The sequence below is a fragment of the Heptranchias perlo genome, chromosome 9 (assembly GCF_035084215.1).
Source record: "Heptranchias perlo isolate sHepPer1 chromosome 9, sHepPer1.hap1, whole genome shotgun sequence".
NCBI lineage: Eukaryota > Metazoa > Chordata > Chondrichthyes > Hexanchiformes > Hexanchidae > Heptranchias > Heptranchias perlo.
The window spans coordinates 22854359-22881766 of record NC_090333.1 but is presented as its reverse complement, the minus strand read 5'-3'; the positions used below and the strand labels follow the sequence as shown (position 1 = coordinate 22881766).

At 42.7% G+C, this 27408-nt stretch overlaps 1 protein-coding gene across 1 annotated transcript in view; it reads right to left on the bottom strand.

The window, feature by feature from the left end:
• szt2 (SZT2 subunit of KICSTOR complex) overlaps positions 1 to 27408 on the bottom strand; it is a 207446-nt gene that overhangs the window by 41865 nt on the left and 138173 nt on the right. The window contains exons 65-70 of the mRNA XM_067990021.1: positions 24780 to 24982; positions 23173 to 23248; positions 19083 to 19166; positions 13624 to 13698; positions 2401 to 2614; positions 1088 to 1271 (exon numbers count right to left, since the gene is read on the bottom strand). Coding sequence (XP_067846122.1) covers positions 1088 to 1271; positions 2401 to 2614; positions 13624 to 13698; positions 19083 to 19166; positions 23173 to 23248; positions 24780 to 24982 — 836 coding nt within the window. The remainder of the gene's footprint in view (positions 1 to 1087; positions 1272 to 2400; positions 2615 to 13623; positions 13699 to 19082; positions 19167 to 23172; positions 23249 to 24779; positions 24983 to 27408) is intronic.

Sequence of the window (27408 nt, the reverse complement as noted above, 5' to 3'; positions counted from 1 at the left end):
GACTTCTCCACCAGCTATTTCCGACTTCCCCCAACAACCCCCCTGTGATTGGTCCCTCCTTCCGAACCCCAAAGATCCCGAGCTCTCCCCGACGCGCCCCCGCCCCCCCCAATCCAAACTCTGACTTACCTTCCATCCTCTCCCCGCTGCTTTCCCACCAGACAGACAGCCATTCTGTCAATCGAGTTACATCGAAACTACAGCACAGAAACAGGCCATTCGGCCCAACTGATCTATTTATCTGAGGAAGCTCATGTGGAGCATTTATGATCCACATGAGCCTCCTCCCTCCCTACTTAATGTAACCCTATCAGGATATCCTTCTATTCCTTTCTCCCTCATGTGCTTATCTAGCTTCCCCTTAAATGCATCTATACTATTTGCCTCAACTACTCCGTGTGGTAGCACGTTCCACATTCTAACCACTCTTTGGGTAAAGAAGTTTCTCCTGAATTCCCTATTGGATTTATTAGCGACTATTTTATATTTACGACCTCTAGTTCTGGTCTCCCCAACAAATGGAAACATTTTCTCTACATCTACCCTATCATTATCTTAAAGACCTCTATCAGATCACCCCTCAGCCTTCTCTTTTCTAGAGAAAAGAGTCCCAAGCCTGTTCAGTCTTTCCTGATAACTATATCCTCTCAGTTCTGGTATCACTCTTGTGAATCTTTTTTGCACTCTCCAATGCCTCTATATCCTTTTCATAATATGGAGACCAGAACCGTGTACAATACTCCAAGTGTGGTCTAAACATGGTTCTATACAAGTTTAGCATAACTTTTCTGCTTTTCAATTCTATCCCTCTAGAAATGAACCCCAGTGCTTGATCAAGCTGGCTATCGGGTGGGAAACCATTTGAAAAATTTTAAAACAATTTAACAGAACTGTTAAATTCAGTAGGACCTGCGGGATACCCTTACTTCCAGGTTTCCCATCCGCAGCCTCCCCCACCCCGCTCTCTTCCAGGCTCCAAGTTAATATTGGGGCCAAGTTTGCTTATCATCCTCCAAAGAGGCAGCTAAATGGAAGGAAGATATGCATTCTAACAGAATGGCATATATGTACGTTTTTATGCACTTACCTATTCCAGAGCGCCACTAATGCATACTCATGCATTTCTGTGTTCTGGGTCCCTTTTCTGCCATCCATACTCATTGCTGTCCTTGACATGCGCAGCGGTTTCATTCCATACGTGCTGGCATGGTCGGTGATGTAGTTATACAGTTGGTGAGCTGTTGTCATGTTTGTGGAGAGGGCTATAATCCCTAAAAGAAAAACAGGAGTGAGATGGAATTTCAAAAACTGATCATGGTAGTAGGCATCAATTTGCATGTTTTTGTTAATGTTTTGCTTGTATTTTACATCTGGTATGTTTTTCAACCTAACCAACATCAGTTGTACAATACTATTTTTTAGGCTAGATAGTGATTGCTGTCAGGCTATTTGACCATGGGGTGGAAAAAGAGGGGTGAAGTCATTGTTTAAATCAATTCTGTCTTTAACCAATCTCAGCCCATCTGCACGTTCCTTTTGAGGCCATTGACAAGTAAGTAATAATAGGAACCCTGGCTGCTTTTTCCTATCCCTAGCTCAGGGATACTGAGATCAACTGTAGTACCCAATGGCTGCTCAGATTTACCAACTGACCTACCACAATGTGGCATTGTGCCATATGTTTTCATTTAAAAAAAACTATTACTTTCTTCCTCTTTTTCTCTCTCGGTCTCCTTGTATAATACAATTTTGGAAGTTGAACTATTCCCTATGAATTCTGTACTGCAACAAAAAAACTAGATGGTCTGTGAAAATGGCCTGCGTCAACTCCTCTGTCTGATTTTTCTTCTCTCATTGGGTGTTTCTCCATACAGCACATCTGAAGTCAGCGCTTTATTATATGATGATCACACCCATGAATAGTGTCCTACCACTCTGTAGTATATCAAACTGGAGTTCCAAGATGCTGAAAAACGATTTAATGCTGGTTTGTGTATCTTATGGTTCAAATCAAATATAAAATGGAGTAATAGTGAATAGGAATTTATTTCCTCCACCTCACCCATGAGTAAAATATTAACTATCTACTTGTAAAGTTCATCTATACACTGTCATGCCTTCCTCACTCAAAAGATAACTGCACAGCTTATTAATCTGCACTGTCTATTCACAGTTTATAACTGGCATAGATATATTTTGAGTGCAATAAATTGAAGTGACATTGGACTAAAGTACAAAAAAATGATAGGCCTAACCAAAAAAATGTGATTGAGAGATTTGGCTTAGTAAATATCAATCATGCAACCATAAGGTTGTGAATCGGGCTCCTTTAATTCCTCCACTAAGAGATGCTAAACATAACTTTGTGTCCCTAACATTTCAGATTTACCTTTCTCTTACCTTCAAAGATGTGGTTCCTTCCATATTTGGGAATATCTGGATGGTGACAGATAAAATCTTCTAGGAAGCTAGTCAGGTGGTAGCCTTGCCTCAGAGTCATTTGACGACCGACCAGATATTGATGAATGATGCGCAGATGGAAATCGTAACTAAAGGAGTGAACATGCATCAGGTCCCGCACCTTGTCACACTCCTCTGTGAACAACATTGAGAGCTGCCAGGACAGAGACGACAGGTAACTATGGATTACACTCACCATCTGTGTGACTGTGGCTTTCTACTGTAATGTTCAAGTAAATTTCCCTTTACTTAAAGTGCAAACAAATGGTTTCGTTTTGTGTAATGCATCCCTTATTATAATTATAATGTTCAAAGCATTGAATATTGCAATATTGTAAAATGGAGGTTGCTCATGCTATTCTCAAATCTATTGTTCCACTAACGTCATGGATTGATTCTTGGGCAAACTTCATATTAACTGCTCAACCCGTGGCAACCTTCCATGAAACAAAAGATGGGATAATGTTAATTCTGGTATTAAAAGAAAAGGCGTAACAGAGTCAGGATTTGAACACTATGTTTTAATAAGGAACCCGCTTGCTGTCAGACTTTAAATATGAAGTTGTTAGCAGAACATACGATATATTGCACTGTAATCCTTGTGATTCTATACATGGTGTCACAAATAGAGCTTTCAGAATGACCACAATGATCAAAGAAAAAAAGGAGTCTTCAGGGTCATAATTGGTCACCTGACTCTATTGATGACCTTTAATGTTGCTTTAATTTTGACCCCTAAGACTATTCTGATTTCCTAATATATCAGGTGTTTCTGACATGTCCTGAGCATTATTATTATTGGGTTCAGGCAATGGGAAAGCACAATTGAAAACAAATCTTAAAAACTTGAAGAAGGCAGAAGAGAAAAACAAACAACTTACAACTCTTGGAGCTGTTGAGAACATTTTATCCTCCTCTGTAAAGCTGAGTCTTTTACTAACCCCCCAAAACCTGCTGAATTTTTTTGTAGTTTTAGTAACACCATCTGAGGTTGGGAGAAATTTCTCTTTCCTCCAATTCAACACTGAACTATTTGTGCAACAAGCAGAAATAACTGGCTTCTCAACCAGTCTTGAATCCCAAGGCTGCCTTTTACTTATTCAGCTGCCTCAATTAAAAGATAACATAACTAGGTAGGAGTAGAAAATCCATTCAGCCCATTCAGGTCCTATCCATAAGGATCATTTTCATTTCTCTTCTGGCCTGAACACTTAAACTGAGTCAGGATTTTCTGTACCAGATGGCAGCCTATTCAAAAAAGTTAACCGCTTTTAGGTTGGATAAGGTCATTCTATATTTAGCAGCAATCCAATTGTATAATCGTATCCACTGGTTGGCTTCACATTCAGTTTCACCAATCCTCGTTATGATTTTAAAATCCTAGATAGTATCTCTTCCTTTAACCCAATTTTTTTTTCTCAGTCAAAACAGATTTGGCTTCTGAAGGAATTACCCACTCTGGAATATTAAGCATACACTTTCTCAACCCAAAACTCACTTTTAATCACAACTTCCCATTTGATTTTAAAGGCATTTAGATCCTGATGTTTGTAAGCTACATTTGATAGGACATTCTTAGAGGTCTCTACCTCAATTTAATAGGATATAAAAGTAAAACTATGGCCAGAAGTGCCTGGATGCTTCCAGATCATGAGCCTAACTTAGGGCTGCCCATTGCACAGGTTCACTTGTCTCAGCTGGGCAGAAAATGGAAATGAAGATAAAATAACTTTGCCTGATTCACCCCATCTTCACTGCTATGAAAGAAAAAAAAAGATCAGAGCTGTGCTGATAGCGGACAAGTAAACTCTTGTCTGGGAATGTCCTGCCATAACGGCTAGAGTTAGATAAAAGAGGAACAAGAAAATGAAATACCATGAAACAGCTGAGCCTGATCAGACCAGGCTGAAGCAGCTCACTTTGTGTTTATTTGGATATTTTCACACCATTTCACTGTTGTTAGTTGAGCACTTCCAACAACTGCCCCTTAGTCTGTACGTTCACACCAATAAAATGCAGCTTTATTTGCATTTTTATTACTTTAGTTCTTAGAAACAACTTCCAAACTTGAAAAATAAGTTTGAGGTTTGAAGACCTCACTCCTTAAATCAAAAATATTGCCTGGCATGAACTGCTGTGTTAAGCAATATTGTTATATCAAGTAGGCTTGTCTGTGTTCTAGGGTAATTCTGAACAATCAGTTCCTTTAAATTTTATTTAAAAATCTGGACTGTTTTGAAGTGGACACAAGTCTTTTCACAGGATCCTGCACTTTGAGAATAAAACTCCCTGGTGTAAAAAATGCCCTGACTTTAGACAACATATTGGAATAGATATATGGCATTACACTTCCTCCCTCACTCTATTAACAGTGAGGTCAATCATAAATGGTATGAGCAGTTGTACAGTCTTCTCACCATAATGGGAAGCCAGCTGTCTTAAGAAAGACTCACAACAGCAACATTATTGAACACAATGCTCAAATTCCCAAGAAATCCCATTGAGCACCCCATAGTGCCCGAATTTCCACAGAAGCATCACTTTAGAGTGATATAACTCTTATAAAAGCACCATGAGACCCTACCAGCATTTCCACAGATGTCCATCTAGTTGCACTGCCAGTATCTAAAACAAGCATTTCTCCAAACCTTTCACTGATATTTATTTCTCAAATAAAGTGCTGACTATGAAAACTCAACATACAAATAGAAATTGTTGTCCCCATGTGAGTGTGGAGAACACATATGGAGACTTTACACTCCCAGAGATCAATAAGCCTCAACGTTGCCTGTTATCCTGTTTTGTTTCATGCAGCAGATTTACTGTAACCTCTAGTCTGGAAGGTTGTATTGAGGTATCATTAAGTAGCCCTATGAGTGCACTCTTGATCCCTGCAGAGGGTATCTGGCACTATATTCTGGCACTGAGGTGTTGAGCAGAGTGGTCTTATATATGTTAACAGTAACAATGCCAAATTTTTATGATATTAAGGCAACACAAGTGGGATAGTCTTCTTCCTTGCTTCTTTATGTACCTAACAATTGTTGTGTTGTATGTCGCTATCTTCTCTGAGCTGTTGCAGACAAGCTCTTTGAAATAACACAGCAAGCCTGACTGTATGAAGTACAGATTGTTTTTGTACCAGGAGCCATATTGTGATTCAGATCATCTTTAAAGGCACCAGCCACTAGGGCTGCACGAGGGAAGAAACTGCAGTTAGAATCCACCAGAAATGCTCCTCCCTTGAGACCACTATATTAGAGAAATGAATGCATCTTGGCCAATAATGGCTTCTCTGAGCAACACAGAATGGGTCAGTGACTACTGTGCAAAAAGATTCAGTTGTAAAGGTCTCATGATAAGCTCCGTAATAGTCACCACAAAATCCAGTGTTACCATCTCTCCTAGGCGTTACATTTAATGTTTTATTCAGATGTAGGCTAGAATGAGAATAATCGTTCTGACTGAATAAACCTAATAAAACCTTTACCCTTTCCCACCTTGGCTGTTCCTCCTGGTATGGCTCCCATCGTCACTCCCTCAAGTCCATGTCCAAGACACAGTCAACTGCACCATCTTCATCCTACGCCGCTCCCCTAGTCTTCATCCCGGTGGGACTATTCTCGTTTGGTTCCACTCTTAACCATCTTATCATAGCCACAGCATCAGCAATGGATTCTCTTCCCACCCCCTCACAATCTATCCTTGGCCCCATCCTTCTCCTCATCTACATTCGGCCCTTTGGTATCAACCATAGACATAGGTTAGCTTCCACACATATGCTGACGACAACCAGCTTTACTTCTTCGCCACCTCTCTTGACCCCTTCAGGACCTATGTGTTGTCAGACTGCTTGTCTGATATCCAGTCTTGGATGAGCAGCATTTTTTTTTCCAGTTAAACATTAGGACAATCAAAACCATCATCTTCAGTCCCTGCAACAAACTACATACTCTTGCCACCGATTCCATCCCCCTCTGCGGCCACCGCCTCAGACTGAAATAGACTGTTTGCACTCTTGGTGTCCTATTCAGCATGGAGCTGAGCTAATGACCCCTTCATCACAAAGTCTTCCACCTCTGTAAGGTTGCCTCCCCATACCCCCACCTCTGCCCATCTGTTGCTGAAAACCTAATTTATGCCTTTGTCAGCTCCAAATTTGACAATTCCAATGTTTTCCCTGTCGGCCTCTCATCCTCCACCCTCTGTAAACATGAGCTCATCAAAAATTCTGCTGCCCATATCCTATCCCACACCAAGTCCCGCTCACCCATCATCCCTGTCCTCCCTGACCTACGTTGGCTCCCAGTCACCCAACATCGAAAATTTAAAATTCTCATCCTTGTGTTTAAATCCCTTCATCGCCTTCCCCCCTCCCTATCTCTGTAACCTCCTACGGCCCTACACCGCCCATCCACCTGAGCTCCCTCCATTCCTCCAACTCCAGCCTCTTGTGCTCCCTCCCCTCCATTCGCCCCACCATTGGCGGCCATGCCTTCAGCCATCTAGGCCCCATGCTCTGAAAACCTCTTTACAACCCACCTCTTTCACCCCTAATACCTATGCCTCTGTGAAGCACAGTGTGACGTTTTTCAACGTTGTAGATGCTACATAGATGCAAGTTGTTGTTGTTCCTGGTGTACAAAGATGAGTCAAGACTGCAGTCAGAAAAAGAAGACTCAAGGTATGGTCCAGAACATGGGGAGGAGAGGAATAATCACCTAACTGAAATGCCATTTCTTAAAGGGACATCAATCCTAATTATTGTGTTTTTCCTGCATGGGAGGACAGCAATTTTAATTTGTGTATGCAGGCTGAATGAATGTGGAACAAGCAGATGAAGGAGGGGAGGGAACAGTGGGCATGGATAATTCCCATTTTCCAGTATTTAGTCAAACCCACAGTGCAAGTAATAGCTGAACAGTGCAACACAGAATGAACGTCTATGAATGGAAAAAGACCACAATGTAAGTAACACCTAAACCATTGTACATGCCTTTAGAATGACTAGCAGTCAGAGACACAGAGTGAAGGGGAGAAAGAAAGAGAAAATGAGCAAGACTAGCAAAAGAAGAGTCAGTGTGCAGTAGGGAAAACGAGAATGTGTACGAGAGTAAGGCCTCTAGAGCTTGGGACGTACCGCTGACATTGAGACCGAACTCGCTTCGGCAAAGCACTTGACGCGAGCTTTGGACACTAGAGAGCCCTGATGGGAGACAGGAATGGAGATGGGTATGGCTCTCAACACAGACACACATGCAATTTCTATTCTAGGTACAGTACATTTAAGCGAGGCATTGCCACAGGCCAGAATTAATCATAAAACATCAGAAGAGCAGTCCAATAATTGAAGGGTGACCAAACTTGTTATTCACCCAGACTTTAAACTCAACACAGCACTAACTCCTTTTCAAATCACATTTTTCCAATACCAGGAAAAGTAGCAAAAGCAGCCACTTAAAAAAAGCAGAATTGAGAAGTGGCATCTCTTGTGTCAAAATAGACTCTTTGCTTTATTTCTGCATGTGAAAGGCCATGCTTATACAGGGCAGTTTTAATTTACCGTATTCACTCATCCTCCAATGCCCAGATCACTGCCAATGCTGCAATTCTGCCACCCACTAGGAAAAGCAGTGGAAAATCTGCCCTTCATAAACTGCTCAGTCCCAGGTTAGTCTGGATGCACTGTTCAGACCATTCCAAAATGCTTCATATACGGTGAAATACATTTGGTGCCATCACTGTGTATATTCAGGGTCAAAGCTAGCTGTGGATCCCACAGCTGATGGTGGTAGTCATTTTTATGCTTCCAGATGCAAAATTCTTTATGAGGTAGTTCCAAGTCATTATATATTAATGGCTTGGACTTGGGTGTACAGGGCACAATTTCAAAATTTGCAGATGCCACAAAACTTGGAAGTGTAGTGAACAGTGAGGAGGATAGTGATAGACTTCAAGAGGAAATAGACAGGCTGGTGGAATGGGCAGACAAGTGGCAGATGAAATTTTACGCAGAGAAGTGCAAAGTGATACATTTTGGTAGGAAGAATGAGGAGAGGCAATATAAGCTAAAGGGTACAATTCTAAAGGGGATGCAGGAACAGAGAGACCTGGCAGTACATGTGCACAAATCGTTGAAGGTGGCAGGGCAGGTTGAGAAAGCGATTTAAAAAGCATACAGGATCCTAGGCTTTATAAATAGAGGCATAGAGTACAAAAGCAAGGAAGTTATGATGAACCTTTATAAAACACTGGTTCGGCCACAACTGGAGTATTGTGTCCAATTCTGGGCACCACACTTTAGGAAGGATGAGAATGCCTTAGAGAGGGTACTGAAAAGATTTACTAGAATGGTTCCAGGATGAAGGACTTCAGTTACGTGGATAGGCTGAAGAAGTTGGGATTGTTCTCCTTAGAGCAGAGAAGGTTGAGAGGAGATTTGATAGAGGTGTTCAAAATCATGAGAGTTCTAGACAGAGTAGATAGGGAGAAACTGCTCCCATTGGCGGAAGAGTCAAGAACCAGGACACAGATTTAAAGTGATTGACAAAAGAACCAAAGGCGACCTGAGGAAAAACTTTTTTACACAGCGAGTGGTTATGATCGAGAATGCATTGCCTGAGGGGATGGTGGAGGCAGTTCAATCGTGGCTTTCAAAAGGGAATTGGATAAGTACTTGAAGGGAAAAAATTTGCAGGGCTACAGGGATAGGGTGGGAGAGTGGGACCAAGTGGATTGCTCATGCAGAGAGCCGGCACGGGCCCGAGGGGCCGAATGGCCTCCTTCTGTGCCATGACCTTTCTATGATTCTATGACTCGAACTGAATTCCCTTACACATTGATCCATGAATCAATCTCTGTTGTCCCAGATGTAGAGATCATCCAGGAATGAACTAATTACTGAGAATTTTTGGTAATGTCACGTTATTTAGCATTTGCAATCTCCATTATCATTCTTCTGCCAGGTGACTAATGCTTCCTTCATAAGATGGGATGCCTTCTCCAAGAGGTTTTGCCCCATGATGAGTAGCTCCAACTACAAACCAATTTAGTAATGTACAGTTTAAAGCTTCAAGCAATGTCGTTAACCATGTTCTTTGAGAAACAGCAAACTAGTGATGGTCTCTACGTAATCAATGGCAGATTCAACCTGTTTTTTGTGCTAGAATGAAGTGGTATTAGTGTCATCAGAATTCTTTATTCTCCACTTTCTGTTTTAACAGCTTGCATGGTGTGCAATATGTCAAGAGCATCTCGAGTAGGGACAAAATCCAGTTTCATGAAGGTTCCTTTTGTTTCCAAACACTTCAGATGATCAAGGGATGGGCTAATCCAGAGGTGAATATCAAGGCAGCTTTCAGAACAAGAGATTGTCGAGATTTTGATGAAGGAGTCAAGAGAGTTGAAACGTTGCTCAATTGGGAGGGTTATTTCTCATACACATGATCAATTATACAGAGGAGATGAAGGTGATCCTAGTAAGTTCCCACTGGTCAAGGCAAATTTGGTTTCCTAACTTACTGCAGCTAAGAATGAGACAGAGACTGTCCACAGTAAACTGGGCAAATCTGTTAATGGGTAAAACGACTGATGATCAGTGGGAAATGTTTAAAGAAACATTTAACATGATACAGAATCGGTTTATACCCCTGAGGGGCAAGAACTCTACATGCCAAAAAAAAAGCCATGGACAACTAAAGAGGTAAGGGACAGTATAAGACATAAGGAAAGGGCATACAAAAAGGCAAAAAATGGCACAGATCCTGGCGAATGGGAAAGATACAAAGAACAACAAAGGGTCACAAAACAGATAGTAAGAGCTACAAAAAGAGAGTATGAAAAGAAACTCGCAATGGATATCAAAACCAATACGAAGAACTTTTATAGTTAAATTAGGAAAAAGAGGGTGGTCAGGAGCAGTGCTGGCCCCTTAAAAACTGAAAGTGGGGATATTGTCATTGACAATGGGGAAATGGCAGACATGTTGAATAATTACTTTGCGTCAGTATTTACAGTAGAAAAAGAGGATAGCATGCCGGAAATCCCAAGAAAACTAATATTGAATCGGGGACAGGGACTCGATAAAATTAACATAAGTAAAGCAACAGTAATGAAGAAAATAATAGCACTAAAGAGTGACAAATCCCCAGGTCCAGATGGTTTCCATCCCAGGGTTTTAAAGGAAGTAAGTGAGCACATTTCAGATGCCCTAACTATAATCTTTCAAAGTTCTCTAGATTCAGGAACTGTCCCTCTAGATTGGAAAATTGCACATCTCACTCCGCTTTTTAAGAAAGGAGAGAGAGGGAAACCGGAGAATTATACACCAGTTAGCCTAACATCTGTTGTGGGGAAAATGCTGGAGTCTATAATTAAGGACAGGGTGACTGAACACCTCGAGAACTTTCAGTTAATCAGAGAGAGCCAGCATGGGTTTGTGAAAGGCAGGTCGTGCCTGACAAACCTGATTGAATTTTTTGAAGAGGTGACTAAAGTAGTGGACAGGGGAATGTCAATGGATGTTATTTATATGGACTTCCAGAAGTCATTTGATAAGGTCCCACATAAGAGACTGTTAGCTAAGATAGAAGCCCATGGAATCGAGGGAAAAGTACAGACTTGGTTAGGATGTTGGCTGAGCGAAAGGCGACAGAGAGTAGGGATAATGGGTAGGTACTCACATTGGCAGGATGTGACTAGTGGAGTCCCGCAGGGATCTGTCTTGGGTCCTCAATTATTCACAATATTTATTAACAACTTAGATGAAGGCATAGAAAGTCTCATATCTAAGTTTGCCGATGACACAAAGATTGGTGGCATTGTAAGCAGTGTAGATGAAAACATAAAATTACAAAGCGATATTGATAGATTAGGTGAATGGGCAAAACTGTAGCAAATGGAATTCAATGTAGACAAATGTGAGGTCATCCACTTTGGATCAAAAAAGGACAGAACAGGGTACTTTCTAAATGGTAAAAAGTTAAAAACAGTGGATGTCCAAAGGGACTTAGGGGTTCAGGTACATAGATCATTAAAGTGTCATGAACAGGTGCAGGAAATAATCAAGGCGGCTAATGAAATGCTGGCCTTTATATCTGGAGGACTAGAGTACATGGGGGCAGAAGTTATGCTGCAGCTATACAAAACCCTGGTTAGACCGCACCTGGAGTACTGTGAGCAGTTCTGGGCACCGCACCTTCGGAAGGACATATTGGCCTTGGAGGGAGTGCAGCGTAGGTTTACTAGAATGATACCCGGACTTCAAGGGTTAAGTTACGAGGAGAGATTACACAAATTGGGGTTGTATCCTCTAGTGTTTAGAAGGTTAAGGGGTGATCTGATCGAAGTTTATAAGATATTAAGGGGAACAGATAGGGTGGATAGAGAGAATCTATTTCCGCTGGTTGGGGATTTTAAGAGTAGGGGGCACAGTCTAAAAATTAGAGCCAGACCTTTTAGGAGTGAGATTAGAAAACATTTCTACACACAAAGGGTGGTAGAAGTTTGGAACTCTCTTCCGCAAACGGCAATTGATATTAGCTCAATTGCTAAATTTAAATCTGAGATAGATAGCTTTTTGGCAACCAAAGGTATTAAGGGATATGGGCCAAAGGCAGGTATATGGAGTTAGATCACAGATCAGCCATGATCTTATCAAATGGCGGAGCAGGCACGATGGGCTGAATGGCCTACTCCTGTTCCTATGATCTCTTGACAGAGGTCAAGAGCCAGATCTGGCATAATTCCCCTCCGAGTCTCCATTTTGACAGCTTGGGTATTAACAAGACATCGTTCTGATTGCATTCTGCACATTTAGTTTTATTCTTTCATAATTTGTTGATCATGCAAAATTCAAATTCTATTATCAAAGGACAGAGTTGTGTATAATCTAACTCATTAGGTGGCAATGCCTCAACCAAATGCTATGAACTGAACATAAAGACTGAGATAAGATTACAAATTTTACAAACATATGGACAAGATCACTCTAGTTAATTTTTAAAAATCAACTAAAAAGATGCAAGCGTCATTTTAAACGGATTCCGTTCTGCAACACAAATTTAAAAATGAATTATTCAGAACCAACAGAAAAATCGAACCTACACAACATATTCTCAACATATGGTGAGATGTGGTTTAAACCAGATGCATGACTTTACAGAGGGAGCAATTGACACCAGGAGGCAAATATTCACATTCAACTACTAAGGTAGTTTTAAAGCATGCCAAGGTGTCGAAGGACTGTGGCTCAACAGTTCCCTGTGAAACATGTTTGACTTCTGTGATACGAGTAGATATCTGAAGAAATAAACTGCTACATTTTGAATTGATCCATTAACATGGGAAGGATGGGACAACATAAGAACATAAGAACAAAAGAAATAGGAGCAGGAGTAGGCCAATCGGCCCCTCGAGCCTGCCCCGCCATTCAATAAGATCATGGCTGATCTGATCCTAACCTCAAATTTAAATTCATGTCCAATTTCCTGCCCGCTCCCCGTAACCCCTAATTCCCTTTACTTCTAGAGTACCTTTACTTCTAATCAACAAAACTAATTACTATTTAAACCTAATTTATTAGTTATAAGTTACTTTAGTTCCTTGGCTAATGTCCTCATGTTTGGTCTAATGATGGCCTCACCTCCACGTAGCCAAGTGGATCACTCCATAACTGTTTTTAATGTTTCTCAGCAGATTATAGCAGACGATCTCTTTTCGCAACCAGGTTGGATGTGGGTTTGAACAAAGATAAAATGGTGAGCAAGTTGAGTGGGTTGAATGGTCTTTTCTTCCTCCTACAATAATGTTCCAACTAGCTATACCACTTCTAATGACAGTACTCCCACCCCATCAGACTGCCAACTTTCATTTAGCTCAGCAGCATTAATAGTGTTTAATTAGTCAATGTCTGGTTATGAAGAAGTTTTTAAAATGAAGCAGTTAGGGAGCTGCAGTGTTTAAATGCAATTTTTCACAGAAAATCTGAAATTTGTAATTTTCTTTAGAAAACAGTCATTTGCTAAGAATTATGCTGTGTAGCCTTGATTTTTTTTAAGCTTTGTTATTTTAGGTCAGTTAACATGGATAATCTGTCTTTAATATCTAGTATGATCATCAAACATAGAAATATATCCTCTATTTCTCTAACAGATTTAAAGTTACCTGTGAGTTGACAGACTGTCCCATTGGAATCCGGGAGCACTCGAGGGCATATTGTTTCACACAGAAGTAACAGCCCTAGAAATTGGAAAAAGTGAAAATTATGGGGTATATTTTTTCCTCTTTTTGTGACTAAAGAGTTAACTGCACTTTATTCACTGGTTTTACTGGACCCGAATTAAAATGACAGATACGTGTTACGTTGCTGCAAATCACTGTGCAATGCGAGTTAGACAGGGACAAATGGAAACCAGATGTCATGATCCACCTGTAATAAGGCTCCTTCAACACTCTGGAACGAGTAAAACCAAGTGTACAATTTGATGAAAATTTCAGTAACCTAGCCAAAGAGTACACATGTAATGGTCCCACATAAATATAGAAAATTCTTATTTACCCACAAGACTTGGGAATTCCCCAAAAGAGGTCATCCTAGCTCTGAGAGAGATTGGGTTCTCCCAGTTTAATAAGGCACAGTTCCTCAGGATGTACAATACACTCCATTTGTTAATCACAGAAAACTCAATGGACACACTGGTGCAAACATCCTAGTTGTTTAATAACTTCAAATCTACAGCATGTAAATGTCATGAATTTATTATTAAACAATGAATTCTGTTGGGATCTTTGAGCCAATATAGAAGAGGTGATCGCAGGAGACTGATTAATAAATGAAAAAAAAATTCTGTGACTGCTTTCTACTAATCTTGTTTGCCTATTTACTCACATCTACTTTTTTATATAAAAAAAGAGGAAATCATGATAGCACAGGGGTTGGGGGTTTGAAAATCATGCAACCACACACTATTATAATCAAAAGCATTTTAAAGGGTCAGTGCCCCAGCGATTTCCTCATTTAGATGTCTGAGCTTGTTCAGTGATATGCAAAAGATAATGAACATGGAAAAATAATCATTTCTTTTGCTAGTTTTTGTCAATCAGGTTTTTGCACTTCGTCAGGCAACTGAAATGTTACTGAATCCTGAACAAGGAAGGGCACTGATGCCATCTAGTGATGGGAATCAATCACACCATTATATGCTGACTATACACTCCTGTACAGGACAGCACTCAAACAGGTGATTTACGCAAGACAAGACAGACGTATCTGTTACCAGTGCAGTGATTGAATTATCCATGAAGTATGTTAGCCCATCAGGGAAGTAAAAACTATTATGAGGCACTAAGGCTAGATAATTTGACGATGTACTCTACTGATTGTCAACAAATACAGCAACATGAGGGAAATTTTGACTGTTACTTTTGACTGTCTGATTTCACTTCCAGAGGAAGGCACTATTGTCAGTTTTGCCTGTCAATATCATCACACCGACTACTACATTAGGAATCCACAATGTCATAACAACACAACAACTGCTGTGCTGGGAAACCAAAGTTCATCTTTGGTACAGTGTCACACAGCTGCCCTGGGAGCCCAGAATGTCATGTGTGTCACACCGAGTACTGAGATCCCAGAGTGTCACAGCATCACACTAAAGTCTCAGAGTGTCACAGTATCAAACCAACTGCTGTACTGAGATCCCAGAGTGTCACAGTATCAAACCGACTGCTGTCCTGAGATCCCAGAGTGTCACAGTATCAAACCAACTAGGTTTTTCTTCTCATGCACATTCCCAATTCCTTTGTTTGCAAATAAAACTTACTTAACAACATTAACCACGTCACAGATCAGCTCTGGTGTTATAGCCTAGGTGACCTCAATTTAAATTGAATTATTAACCCTTACATTGATATATAGAGACATTTTTTATCTGTTTGCTATTGAGATATGAATAGACAGCAGGGAATCAGCTTTTTAATTGTAAGATGTCAGAATTTGCTGGAGAAGGGCCCTGTTCGTTAGACTTTTTCCTGCACCCTACAGCTCAAAATTTTTTGCCCTGTAATTTGCTGGAAGTGCAAGCTGATAACAGCGCGGTGAGAGCAACGGGGCATCTGGGACCTTAGTGAATGACGGGACCAACAGTGTGTCTCCTTAACCAATGAGGTTTAAGGATTGAGAAATAAACAGAGGAAGGACTGAGAACGAGGGTGAATTAGAGTCAAATTAGGTACAGAAAGAGAAATAAAGAGAGGGAAAGAAACATTGGATTTAGAGAGAGAAAAAAAAGAGACAGAAAGTTAAAGTAAGAAAAAAAATTGAAAAATTTAAATTTGACATTTTAAAAATCTCCAACAACAATTCTACCTGAAGGAATGAGACGCCATACTTTTAATTGTTCACTTTCTGGGTCAGAGAGGTTGACTGGCAGTCATTAACAATTATCATGTGGTTAAAAAGGTACTTAAGCTATAAATTACAAGACTTAACTTTCTGTGATGAGTTTAATGGGCAATTAATGTGCAAATGCAGCAACTTCACGAAATTCATGGGGAGGTTAAGCACGAGATGCTATGGCAGAGATTTTCTTCCTGGCCACAAGTTGCTGGCCGATTTGCACATTAACAACGGCGGCGCGTCGTTCACACGCCGTTATTTTTTCAGCAAATTCCGGCCTGTAATTTTTTGCAAACGTGATCAAATGAAGGAAAATACATGTGACATGCAATTCTATTTACATGCCAGTTGATGTGATTTGATAGTATGCCTTAAATGTGGAATACATTAGATATTGTGTTGAAGCTTACAACAACATGCATTTATATAGAGTCTTTCCATTGTTTCTCCTTTCTAGTGCCACCAGCATTGAAGCTTTTTTGGTTGGGCCTTTGTTGGCCTCATGGTAAAGGGGATGAATGAGTCCACAGAATGCATCCTATTTTGGGGATCCCACTTCTGCCACCGGGAAGCTGGATGCCTCCTCTCATTCAGTGTACCAGCTGACACAGGTGACCTTGTTTAGGGCAGTCGGATGTTCCAAAAAAATGGCTCTGCAGAAACTGGCAGAGAAGGCCAGGATCCATCATATCTGGATCCTGGGCTAGTTCCTGGGCTTTTTGTTGCACGCCCCACCAGGCTTATAGCGGGAATGCGCCGAAAGGCCTCCAGAAATTTGGGATCGGGATTTTAAATTGAATCCACTGGGGAATGGGAAGCCAACATAGCTCAGCGAGGATGGGTGAGATAGGTCTTAGTGTGGGACAGGATATGTAAAGCAGAGTTTTACATCAGTTGGAGTTTATGGAAGGTGGAGGATGGAAGACTAGCAAGGAGAGCTTTGGAGTGGTTGAGTCTGGAAGGCATGTATAAAGGTTTCTGCAGTGGAGAGGCAGAGGTAGGAGCAGAGGCAGGCTCAAACCCCATCCTCATCTTACCTGCACCTACTCACCTCGCCAGTACTCACCCTGCCTCTACCACGCAACCCAATCCTCATACAATCTCATGGCTCTATCACATACTCACCCTCTCGTGCATCTCTCTCACGGCCAGCCTCACTCAACCTGCCACCACCTGTGCTGCAGCCACAGGGCATGCATCACATATGTGCAGTAGGAAGCGTAAGGCAAACGTGTCGTGAGCATGAAGGGGATGCACAAGGGTGTTTGAGGGTTTGTCATGGTTGTTACTTCTATTGAATTTCAGAACAACTCACATCACACATTATATTGGCACCACTACTGCCATGTCTTCGCGAATCCTGTCCGGTTTGTGCAATAATGCCCGCTCCTGGGTATCACTATGAGGACCCACCACTGATGCCACACATTGTGTCACTGCAGAGTGGGTGTAGGTGTACTTGCAGGGCTCTTCTGCGCAGACGACTGAGAGACATCGGCGATGTCCCCGGTTGCACCCTGGAAGGCTGTGGAGGAGAAGTTCAGGAGGGCAGTGGTGACTTTGACAGCGACAGGTAGGAAGATGGTGCACGGGCCAGCCAGGAGCAGCTCGGCATGAAAGAGGCTGCAGATGTCCACGGCTACATGTCGAGTGACTCTGAGCCTCCGTGTGCACTGCTGCTCAGAGAGGTCCAGGAGGCTGAGCCTCGGTCTGTGGAACCTGTGGCGAGGTAGTGACCTCTGCGACGCATCTCTCTCTGCGGTAGCCCTCCCTCCTGCTGTACAGGTGGATGTGTCACAGCACTCTGTTGTGGAGCTCCACGTGTCAGAGGTGGACGGCGTGGATGGCGAGGCTGGTGAGGCTGTTCGACCTCCGAGGAGGTCATGACTGCAGCTACGGCGGCCCCCATCCGCAAGATGTACATCTGAGGGGGTCCGCAAGGTAGGTACATGTCTCCGGACCCCGGGGTAAGTGTGCAGGTTGGTGACTTTGACCGTCAGGAGGAGGGTGGTGGAGGCCAAACTTTGTCCCAAGTGACAGAGTGGCCTTCTGCAATGGGTGAGGGTCTCCCGCCCCCCCCCCCCCAGCCCTGTCAAATGGACCTTTGCAGCTGCCACAGGCTGACAGCTGCAACACGTCCATTCGATCTGGGAGTGTTTCCCCAGTGTGGGAAACAGTCCCATGTTGATCCAAAATCACACACAGTCCCTTAATCAGGTCAGTTAATGACCTGAAATAGCTACATAAATACTCTCAAGTGGCATCCCGCTGGCTTTAATTGCCTGCGGGATTCCCACCAGCGGGGGCTGCGCGCGCACGCCGGCGCGTCAGCGGGGAACCCGGAAGTGGGCGGGATCGAGGCGGGATCCGGTCGGGATCCTGGATTTCACGATTTTCGAGGCCCCCCCCCCCGCCGAGAACGCACCCGATAGCGGGTGCTAAAATCGGGCCCATGGAATCTGAAATTTAGCTCAGAATCAAATAGGACACCAAGCTTGTGAGCGGTCTGGTTCAGACTGAGACAGTGGCTGGAGAAGGGGATCGAATTAGTGGAAGGGAGAGGAGTATGTGGCAGGGACCGAAGATAAAGGCTTCGGTCTTCCTGATGTTGAGCTGGAGGAAGTTAGCACTCATTCACGACTGGATGTCGGAAAAACAATCGACAGCACGAATACAGTCCGTGACATTTAGTCCTTATGAAGCCATTAAAATAGGAATCCGGTGTAACTAGAGAAACATTTCTGATTATGACTCTCCCTTTCTGACCTTGTTTCCAGCACAATTAAAATATACACCAATACAAGTGGGAAGCATAACCAAGCACAAGGCAACAGTATTATTATACCAACACAAACAGATCCATAATGGCAAGTTTCTGCATAATCAATTTATACGAGACACTTTTAAGCAACTTTTCTCCCCCTCATTCCCACATCTAAAGGGTTGCTAAAAATATAATAAACTGCCTCAGATCAGCAGAACATGCAAAATGATCTATTTGATATGCAGGTTATATATCTGACTGCACCCACTCACTCATGCATTATATATGGTCAGACATCACTCAGTGGATCATTCTGTACATTCCCATGGACCAAAGCCTTTTTTTACCTCTGTAACATAATGCAATTTCATCCCTCCTGCACAAAATAAAATAAATTTGCCAGCTGTGACATGTATAAAAGAACATGAGAACTTTGTAAACACAGCACGTCATCCTTACCTGGAAAGCAAGTTCCATAAGCACAATCCCACCTGGCAGAGCCCTTTGCAGATGATAGGTCATTACACTGGAGCCATCCGTGCTCTATAATAGATTGCAATACACAAATCAAATGGTTCAGTTACTGTGAATATTACAACCTTTTAACACGAGCCTGGGGCTTGGTACCAGTATGGGAACTGCTTTGCACAGTATTTGTTTGTCAAAAATGCAGAGATAGCATCACAGAATGCTTCTGTGGTGACAAACCAGTTATTTCTCTCCACAAAAAGTGCCTCTTTCTTCACTTGCTGGAATAGATCAGATCACCTACCTCAGTGAGCTTAGCAACTCTGCTAGGATTGAATAAAACTCATAAATCTATCTGAAGACTCAGGTAGCTCAAAGACTTTATCCATACATCAAACAATGAAGACACCGTGAAGCATGGTTTACAGAGTAATCCATGAAGACAACCTAGTCCATCCCAGAGGTAGTCATTACAAATGGCTTCACTGTTATTTTTGTGTCCAGGTTGAACTATCTTGGGACTTATTTTGGAGGGTTTTTGAAAGGTGGGCTTATAGCCCCATTAGTGCAAATCTGTAAGTGATGAATGACCACATGCTCCTATGGGCGCTTGTTGGAAATCAAAGGCAGGTCAGCAGTAATAAACACCCACATAGCAATGTGAAAACAAATTCAAGTATATTTTAAAATCAATCTAAGTACTTCATTTTTCTTTTTTGGGGTTAAAAACAGCTGCATTGTTTTGCAAAGCATGGCAAGACTCTGAGCCTTACAATCTAGGGCAATTTTTTAATATATAAGAAACAACCCATACAACTTTAATGCTCTTAAATTCAGGGAGGGAGCGGGTCGCGGGGGGAGGCAAAGGGAGCGGGTCGCGGGGGGAGGCAAAGGGAGCGGGTTGCGTGGGGAGGCAAAGGGAGCGGGTCGCGGGGGGAGGCAAAGGGAGCGGGTCGCGGGGGGAGGCAAAGGGAGCGGGTCGCGGGGGGAGGCAAAGGGAGCGGGTCGCGGGGGGAGGCAAAGGGAGCGGGTCGCGGGGGGAGGCAAAGGGATCAGTGCCTCCCCTAGCGGGAAAGCCCTATTGGAGATGTTATGTTCAAATTGTAGGCAAGATCTGCCATTTAAATATTATAATTACCAAGCCACCTCTCCAGAGGGCTTTCTCGGCCGTCCCCCAACCAGCTACAGTAAAAACCGGAAGTAGGCGCGTTCATTGCGGGTTGGGGTCAGGTTTCCCATTTTTAACAATTTAAATCCCACCCCCCAACCTGCCTGTCTTGGGTGGGGGGGGGGGTAAAATTCGCCCCAAAATGCCCAATTTTGTCTGGCAGTATATTTACATACAATAATATTTGTATCAGTCACGACTACTGCTTTGCTTTCATGGTAAGTTGGTGCATAATACAAGGGAACAGATCTGAACTAGAGAAGGGCTCATAGCTTTCAAGCATTTGATTCTTTGGAAGAGACTACATCGTATATCCTAATATTTAAGAGTATTTAAGGGAAAGGATGCAGATCTCCTCAGGCTCAAGGTTAGTAGAATGGCACCAGGGATGAGGGACTTCAGATCCGAGGAGAGATTAGCGAAGCTGGGATGGTTTTCCTTAAAGCAGAGAAGGTTAAGGGGCGATTTAATTGAAGCATTCAAAATCATTTTGATAAGAGTAAATAAAGAGAAACTGCTTCCACTGGCTGAAGGGTCAGTAACCAGAGGACACAGAATTAAGGTAATTGGCAAAAGAACCAGAGGGGAGATGAGGAGAATTTTTTTTATGCAGCAAGTTGTAATGGTCTGGAATGCACTGCCTGAAAGGGTGGTGGAAGCAGATTCAATAGTAACTTTCAAAAGGGAATTGGATAAATACTTGAAGGGGTGAAAATTACAGGGCTATGGGGAAAGAGCAGGGGAGTGGGACTAATTGGATAGCTCTTTTAAAGAGCCAGCACAGGCACGATGGGCCGAATGGCCTCCTTCTGTGCAGTAAGATTCTATAACTCTACGAGTACTATCTAGCTCTTATGTCTGGTTCCCATTCTCATTCACTCCTACACATGTAACCACACAAATGTCACAAGCAGTATATTGCAATGCAAGCTGTTTAAATGTATCTTTTGGAGCTAGCATCTAAAACAATTTTGAGCGTCTACAGCTTCAAGAGGATGCTCGTAAAAGTAGCACCAGGCTAGTTATTTGGAGGAGTAACTAGGGATATCAGATGCAACAGCTTGGTGACATTGGCAACCATGTCATGCTTCTTTTGTTATTCAATGGGAAAGGAGATGAACGTTGTCATGTTGACCGATGTATTAGACACCTGCGTGATGCAAATGTGGGCAGCACATTGGCTGATACCGCAGACCATCCCTAGACCAACCGAAGGCAGGAAATCTGAGGGAGAAGATAATCCTGACTGCCACTGACAGTGCAATCCCTATAGTGCAGGTTAACTACAGGTTTCCATGCAGCAGGTGGCATAACTTTACAACTGGCTCCCTGCTTCCATGGAACCTACAAACCACAACTGTGTTTTGGTCATTGCCAGGTAAATGTGCCAGGGTCTGCATGTATAGTTGGTGGCATAATGGCAGGCGCAGGCAGTCCACTTCTGGTGCCTGCTTATCTCGCTGGCATGCTTCAACCAGAAATATGCACTGAAACCAATCAACATCATTAATTTTAATTACACTAAGTGGCCATGACCGAACGCTGCATCTTCCATTTAAACAGCTTGTTGCTTCTTGAAAGTCAGTGAAACTTGGCATTGCAAGAGTCTCCTTTCATGCCACTTCCTTTTTTAAATGCATCTTATGCTACTGGAGTGTTGTAAATGCTTCAATTACCGTCAGCTTTCCCATTATTTTGCATACATTATTTTTGTTTCAACACAGGCATTCTCTTAAGCTGGTGTAAAAGGCCAGTTGGAAGATTGCATGCTGTGCAAAGTGGTGAAAAGGAATCACAGCCAATTTCCCAGCTACCATTGCACATTCTGTACCATGGAGTTCTAACAACAACACAGAAAAGTTATCATTGAGAGGCAGGCTGGAGAAGAGGGAGGGAGAGATTGGATTGCAGGGGGGAAATAAGATCAGACTGCCGGGATGGGGGATAGATTGGTTCACGGGGTGGGGGGGGGAAGGAAGAGATCGGTGAGGGGGGAGATCACATCAGCGGAAGGGAGGTCGGATCACGCGGGGGGGGGGGGGGGGTGCGGGGCGGAAGGGAATCGGATCGCGCGGGGGGGGCGCGGGGCGGAAGGGAGATCGGATCATGGGGGGGTGGCAGAAGGGAGATCGGATCACCAGGGGGAGACAGACGATCGCGGCAGGTTTGCTTGAGGGTCCGGGTGAAGCACTCCACAAGCAGTGCTGGAAAAGCACTTACCTGCTGGATCCACCAGCTCTCGCCTCCCTTTAGCTGCCGGATTTCCTGAGCTGTGGGAAACCTGTGCTAGAGGCGTTAATTCCAAATGGCTGACAAAATCTGAGGCAAGGAGCCTCATTTAAATATTATAATTACCAACCCGCCTCTCCAGAGCGGGTTACTCGGCCAACCCCAAACCCACCGCGGTTAAACCCGAAGTAGGCATGTTCGCAGCAGGTTGAGGTCGGGTTTCCCTTTTTTACCAATTTATCTTCCCCTCCCCCCCCACTGTTCTGCCTGTCCTGGGGTCTTGGAGGGGGTGGGGGGGGGTTTAAAATTACCCCCAAAGTGTCTGGGAATCAAATAACTGAAGGTTATTTTAACTGTTGCATAGAAGCCTAAAAATGACTGTTGGCAACATTAGGGAATGAACATTTTATGAACTATTATGCTATTTCTTAGTCTGCTATTTTAGTGGAAGTGTTAAACTATTTACAATAAAAAAAGTGAACACCTGCTTTGAAATAGAGAACAGACGATGTCATACGAGCGCTTTGAGCATTTGTTGGTTAATACTGCGAACAATAACTTTTGGACTATAATATCTTTTTATCAACAGTTTTACGTTTTGATTAATATAAACAGTATCAGTGTGATAGATAAGGACTCAGCTTCTCCCCATGAACTATTCTCTGAACACTCTCGACTGCTCACCTTTGGACTGTCATCACTTTTCTGCTTGTAAATAGAAGTTATAGATCGCGAGTCCAGTGGCCGTGTTCGCCCCAAACTGAAAGAAATAAAACCACAAATATGGTCAGGGTACGAATGTTACAATAAAGTGATCAGTGAAACTGGATGCTGTGGTACAATAGTCAGATTTTCTGATTAGTGACAGTGGAAGACGATTGCTGGAGAAAATAACTGGCTTGCAACATTTGGGAGAGCAGGTTGAGTTGTTGCAATAAGACTGAATTTGTTCCATCGGCAAGTGTGCAGAATGTCTCATCGTAACACACAACTTAATGTTGGTGGGAAAGGGGCAAAGGGAAGCATTTGGTAGTTCGGTAGGCAAAGGTCTTGCTTGATGATCAGGCTTAGCATCGTAGGGAGACAGTGCACTGTGACCATCAGGAAGGGAGTTGAATGCTACAAAAAGGCAACCATTGGGCATAAATTGGGTATCCAGTGAGTGTCCTGGTCTAGTAAACCAGAAACAATCAGGTTATTAGGGAGCTACATCAGTTTGTGTAGAATATCAGTGAAAGTATTATGAATTCCACGACTGCCAGGTAGACTAAAGTGAACTTATTCATACTTTTAAAAAGGTAGCTTGGAAACACATATAGTAAAGTCTGGTAATTATTAAAAGCCTTTAATAATCCTTTCTGATAAAACCCAAAATTTGGCAGTTGCTTTTTCAATTCAAAAACCCAGAAATACTATTATAAAAATCCTGTCCCAATAGATAGAGGATATTAACATATTAGAGAACATGTAACCTATATTACACATGCAGGGTTTTGCAATTGGTAGTCTATAGTGGTAGTAAACAGTTAATGATGGCAATAGCATTTTAGAGTTGAAATGATGGAAACACTGTTTTGGCATTGTAATGAAATCTAGAACTGTGGCTTACAATTCTGTCCTACAAATGAGGTTTATAAACTGACAGACATTAGCTTATACTATTCTTAGAACTCTGACTGTGTCTCAGTCGAGTTATTATTTTGTACATAGACGGGCTGAAAATAGTTTTCAAAGTGCAGTTAGTTGATTTAATTTGCTCTTATCTGTCTTACCATTCAGATTTTCACTCCAATGGTCCCATTTTACTGTTAGTAGTGAAAGCATAAGATAATCACCTACATTTTGGCATTTAGCTTGCATTTCCATTGTGTGGTGAAAATATGATTATGAGACAGAGAAAGTCAGTGAAAAAAGGCTTTCCTTCAGTTTGTCCTGGAGGATATTTAGCATCTCACCTACTTCATGGAATTACCCAACATTTTTCATATAAACTACAGGGGTTATTTTAATGCAATGCATTGTGAGGATATTCATTAACTTTTCTATATTATGAGGATTGAGTATTGATTAGGTCACATCACAGTATCAGTGTGATGTACTGCAAGGAAATTCATTCACTTGCTTCCATTTAAAGGCTATATTAGTACCATGGGGGCCCAAAAATACATCAGTTTCAATTATATGGGTCATACTGAGACAGTAGTAACTGCATTGTTTCAATTGCATGACGTGTACAGAGAAAACACAGGTGACAATTCTGCTACCTTGCATTAAACTATTCTTCTTCTTACCTTCTTGTAGGAGATGGTGGGCGGACCTGCACCAGGATAAAGCCCATGCTCTGTAGGTACTGGATGTACTGCTGCATGAATGCATTTGAGATCTCTCCCAGCCACTGCTCCTCCTTTAGTTTAAAAGGCATCGTTTCCACAGAATCACAGCTGTGACTCCGGTCCCTCCCTGATGCTGTTGAGTCACTAGAACGATGACGTTTCTGGGGGGGTGGGGGTGGGAAAGGGTCAGACATACAAAGAACTCAGAAAATGTGAAGGCAAGAAAAGATCATTGCAGTTCATCTCTGCATTAAAATGGACATATACATTTAGGAAAGAAAAGAAAACTTGCGTTTTTATACTGCCTTTCTAAACCTCGGTATGTCCCAAAGCACTTCAGAGCCAACAAAGTACTTTTGAGATGGAGTCACTGTTGCAATGTGGGGGATGCAGCAGTCAAGGTCCCACAATAAGCAATGAGTTTAAATAACCAAATAATCAGTTCTAGTGATGTTGGTTCAAGGATAAATATTGGCCAGGAAATCAGGAGAACTCCCCTGCTCTTCTTCAAATAATGCCACTGGATCTTTGATGTCCATCTGAGAGAGCAGGCAGAGACTCGGATAAGTGTTTCAACCAAAAGACAGCACCTCTGGCAGTGCAGTACTCCATCAGTACTGCACTGAAGTGTTAGCCTAGATTATCTACTCGAGTCTTTAGAATAGGGCTTGAACCTATGACCTTCTGACTTAGAGGGGAGAGTGCTAGCCCTGAGCCAAGGCTGACATCCAAAATATACTACTCCACATATCTGCTCAGCCCACTAACCAGTCTATATCCTAGAATCATAGAATGGTTACAGCACAGAAGGAGGCCATTCGGCCCGTCGAGCCTGTGCCGGCTCTCTGCAAAAGCAATCCAACTAGTCCCACTCCCCCGCCCTTTCCCTGTAGCCCTGCAAATCTTTTCCCCTTCAAGTACTTGTCCAGTTCCCTTTTGAAAGCCGCGATTGAGTCTGCCGCCACCACCACCCCCTCAGGCAGCACATTCCAGATCATAACCACACGCTGTGTAAAAAAATGTTTTTCTCATGTCGCCCTTGGTTCTTTTGCCAATCACCGTAAATCTATATAGTCTGGTTCTTGACCCTTCCGCCAATGGGAACAGTTTCTCTCTATCTACTCTGTCTAGACCCTTCATGAATTTGAATACCTCTATCAAATCTCCTCGCAACCGTCTCTGCTCTAAGGAGAACAACCCCAGCTTCTCCAGTCTATCCTCCTGCAATCTGCCCTCTAATGTAATATCAACAAACTTCAATATAATTCTTCTTGTGCCTATGTCCAAATCATTCATATAAATGGAATACAAAAGTCCCAGCAGGAGTACACTATCCAAATGCAGTCAATCCAAGAATCACCCACCTACTCCTGTTTTTTTGTTTTCCATCTCCTAAGCAACTCTATCTATGCAGCTACATTCTCATCAATACCACATACCTTAATTTTTGCGACATCTCTTATGAGGCACCTTACCAAAAATCCTCTGAAAATCCGTACTTACAACATCCACCAAAAGACTACAGCCCCGATATTTACGGGGAGTGGGGGAGCATGTTTGCGGCTGGAAAATTCGGAAATGCCGGCAAAGCGAAGATCCTGCTGAATTTAATGGCAGGACCTCATTATCATTCTTTTAATTCTGTTTCCCGCGTGGCAGCAGGCTAGATTGAGAGGACAGCCAGTTGTCAGGCAGGAAAGCCTGTGGTACAAGGCCGCAGTCGGGGACCATTGCGGGTGGTCCTGGAGCGAGGCAGGGAGGGAAAGATCGGGCATAGTGGTGGGGAAGGCAGAGCACAGGGTGGGGGGGTTGGAAGATCACAAGGAAGGAGACAGATCGGGGTGGGGAGGGTGGCAGAAGATTTGCTTGGGGATCGGGGAGGGGGGGGTGGGGGAGCACTCCTGCTCCTCCTGGCCTGTAAGTAGTGCTGGAAAAGTACTTACTTGTGGGTTTCAGTTGCTCCCACCTTCCTTTAGTTGCTGGGTTTCCCAAGCCCTGCGAAACCCGGCCCGCGGCCGTTAAATTCAAATGGCTCTCAAAATCTGAGGACCAGAGCCTCATTTAAATCTTATAATCAAAGACCCACCTCACCAGAACAGGTTACTCGGAGGCCTCCAACCTGCCACGGTTAAACCAGAAGTAGGCACGTTTGTGGTGGTTGGAGTCAGGTTTCACATATTTACCGAATTAACCTCCCCCACGACCCTCTCTTGCCTATTTTGGAGGAGGGTTAAAATTACCCCCAACACTTCAAAAGTAATTCATTGGTTGTAAGGCACTTTGGGATTCCCTAAACATGTGAAAAGCTTTATTTAAATTGCAGTTCTTTATTTAATTTCTTTAACTATGTGCACTGAAATTCCCCCTAAAAAATGAAGCAATCACAACCTGCCTTTAAAATCCATGGTAACTATCCCTCATTGGCCCATGTGCCTTTCTAAATATTCAGTAATTTCATCCAATATTATTTAATCTAGTTTTACCACAACCAAGTTAAGACTAGCTACAACCTTCTATCTTATCCATTTCCCCATTTTGAACAGGGGTATAACTTTTACCACATTCTTTGGCACAATGCCTGTTCATA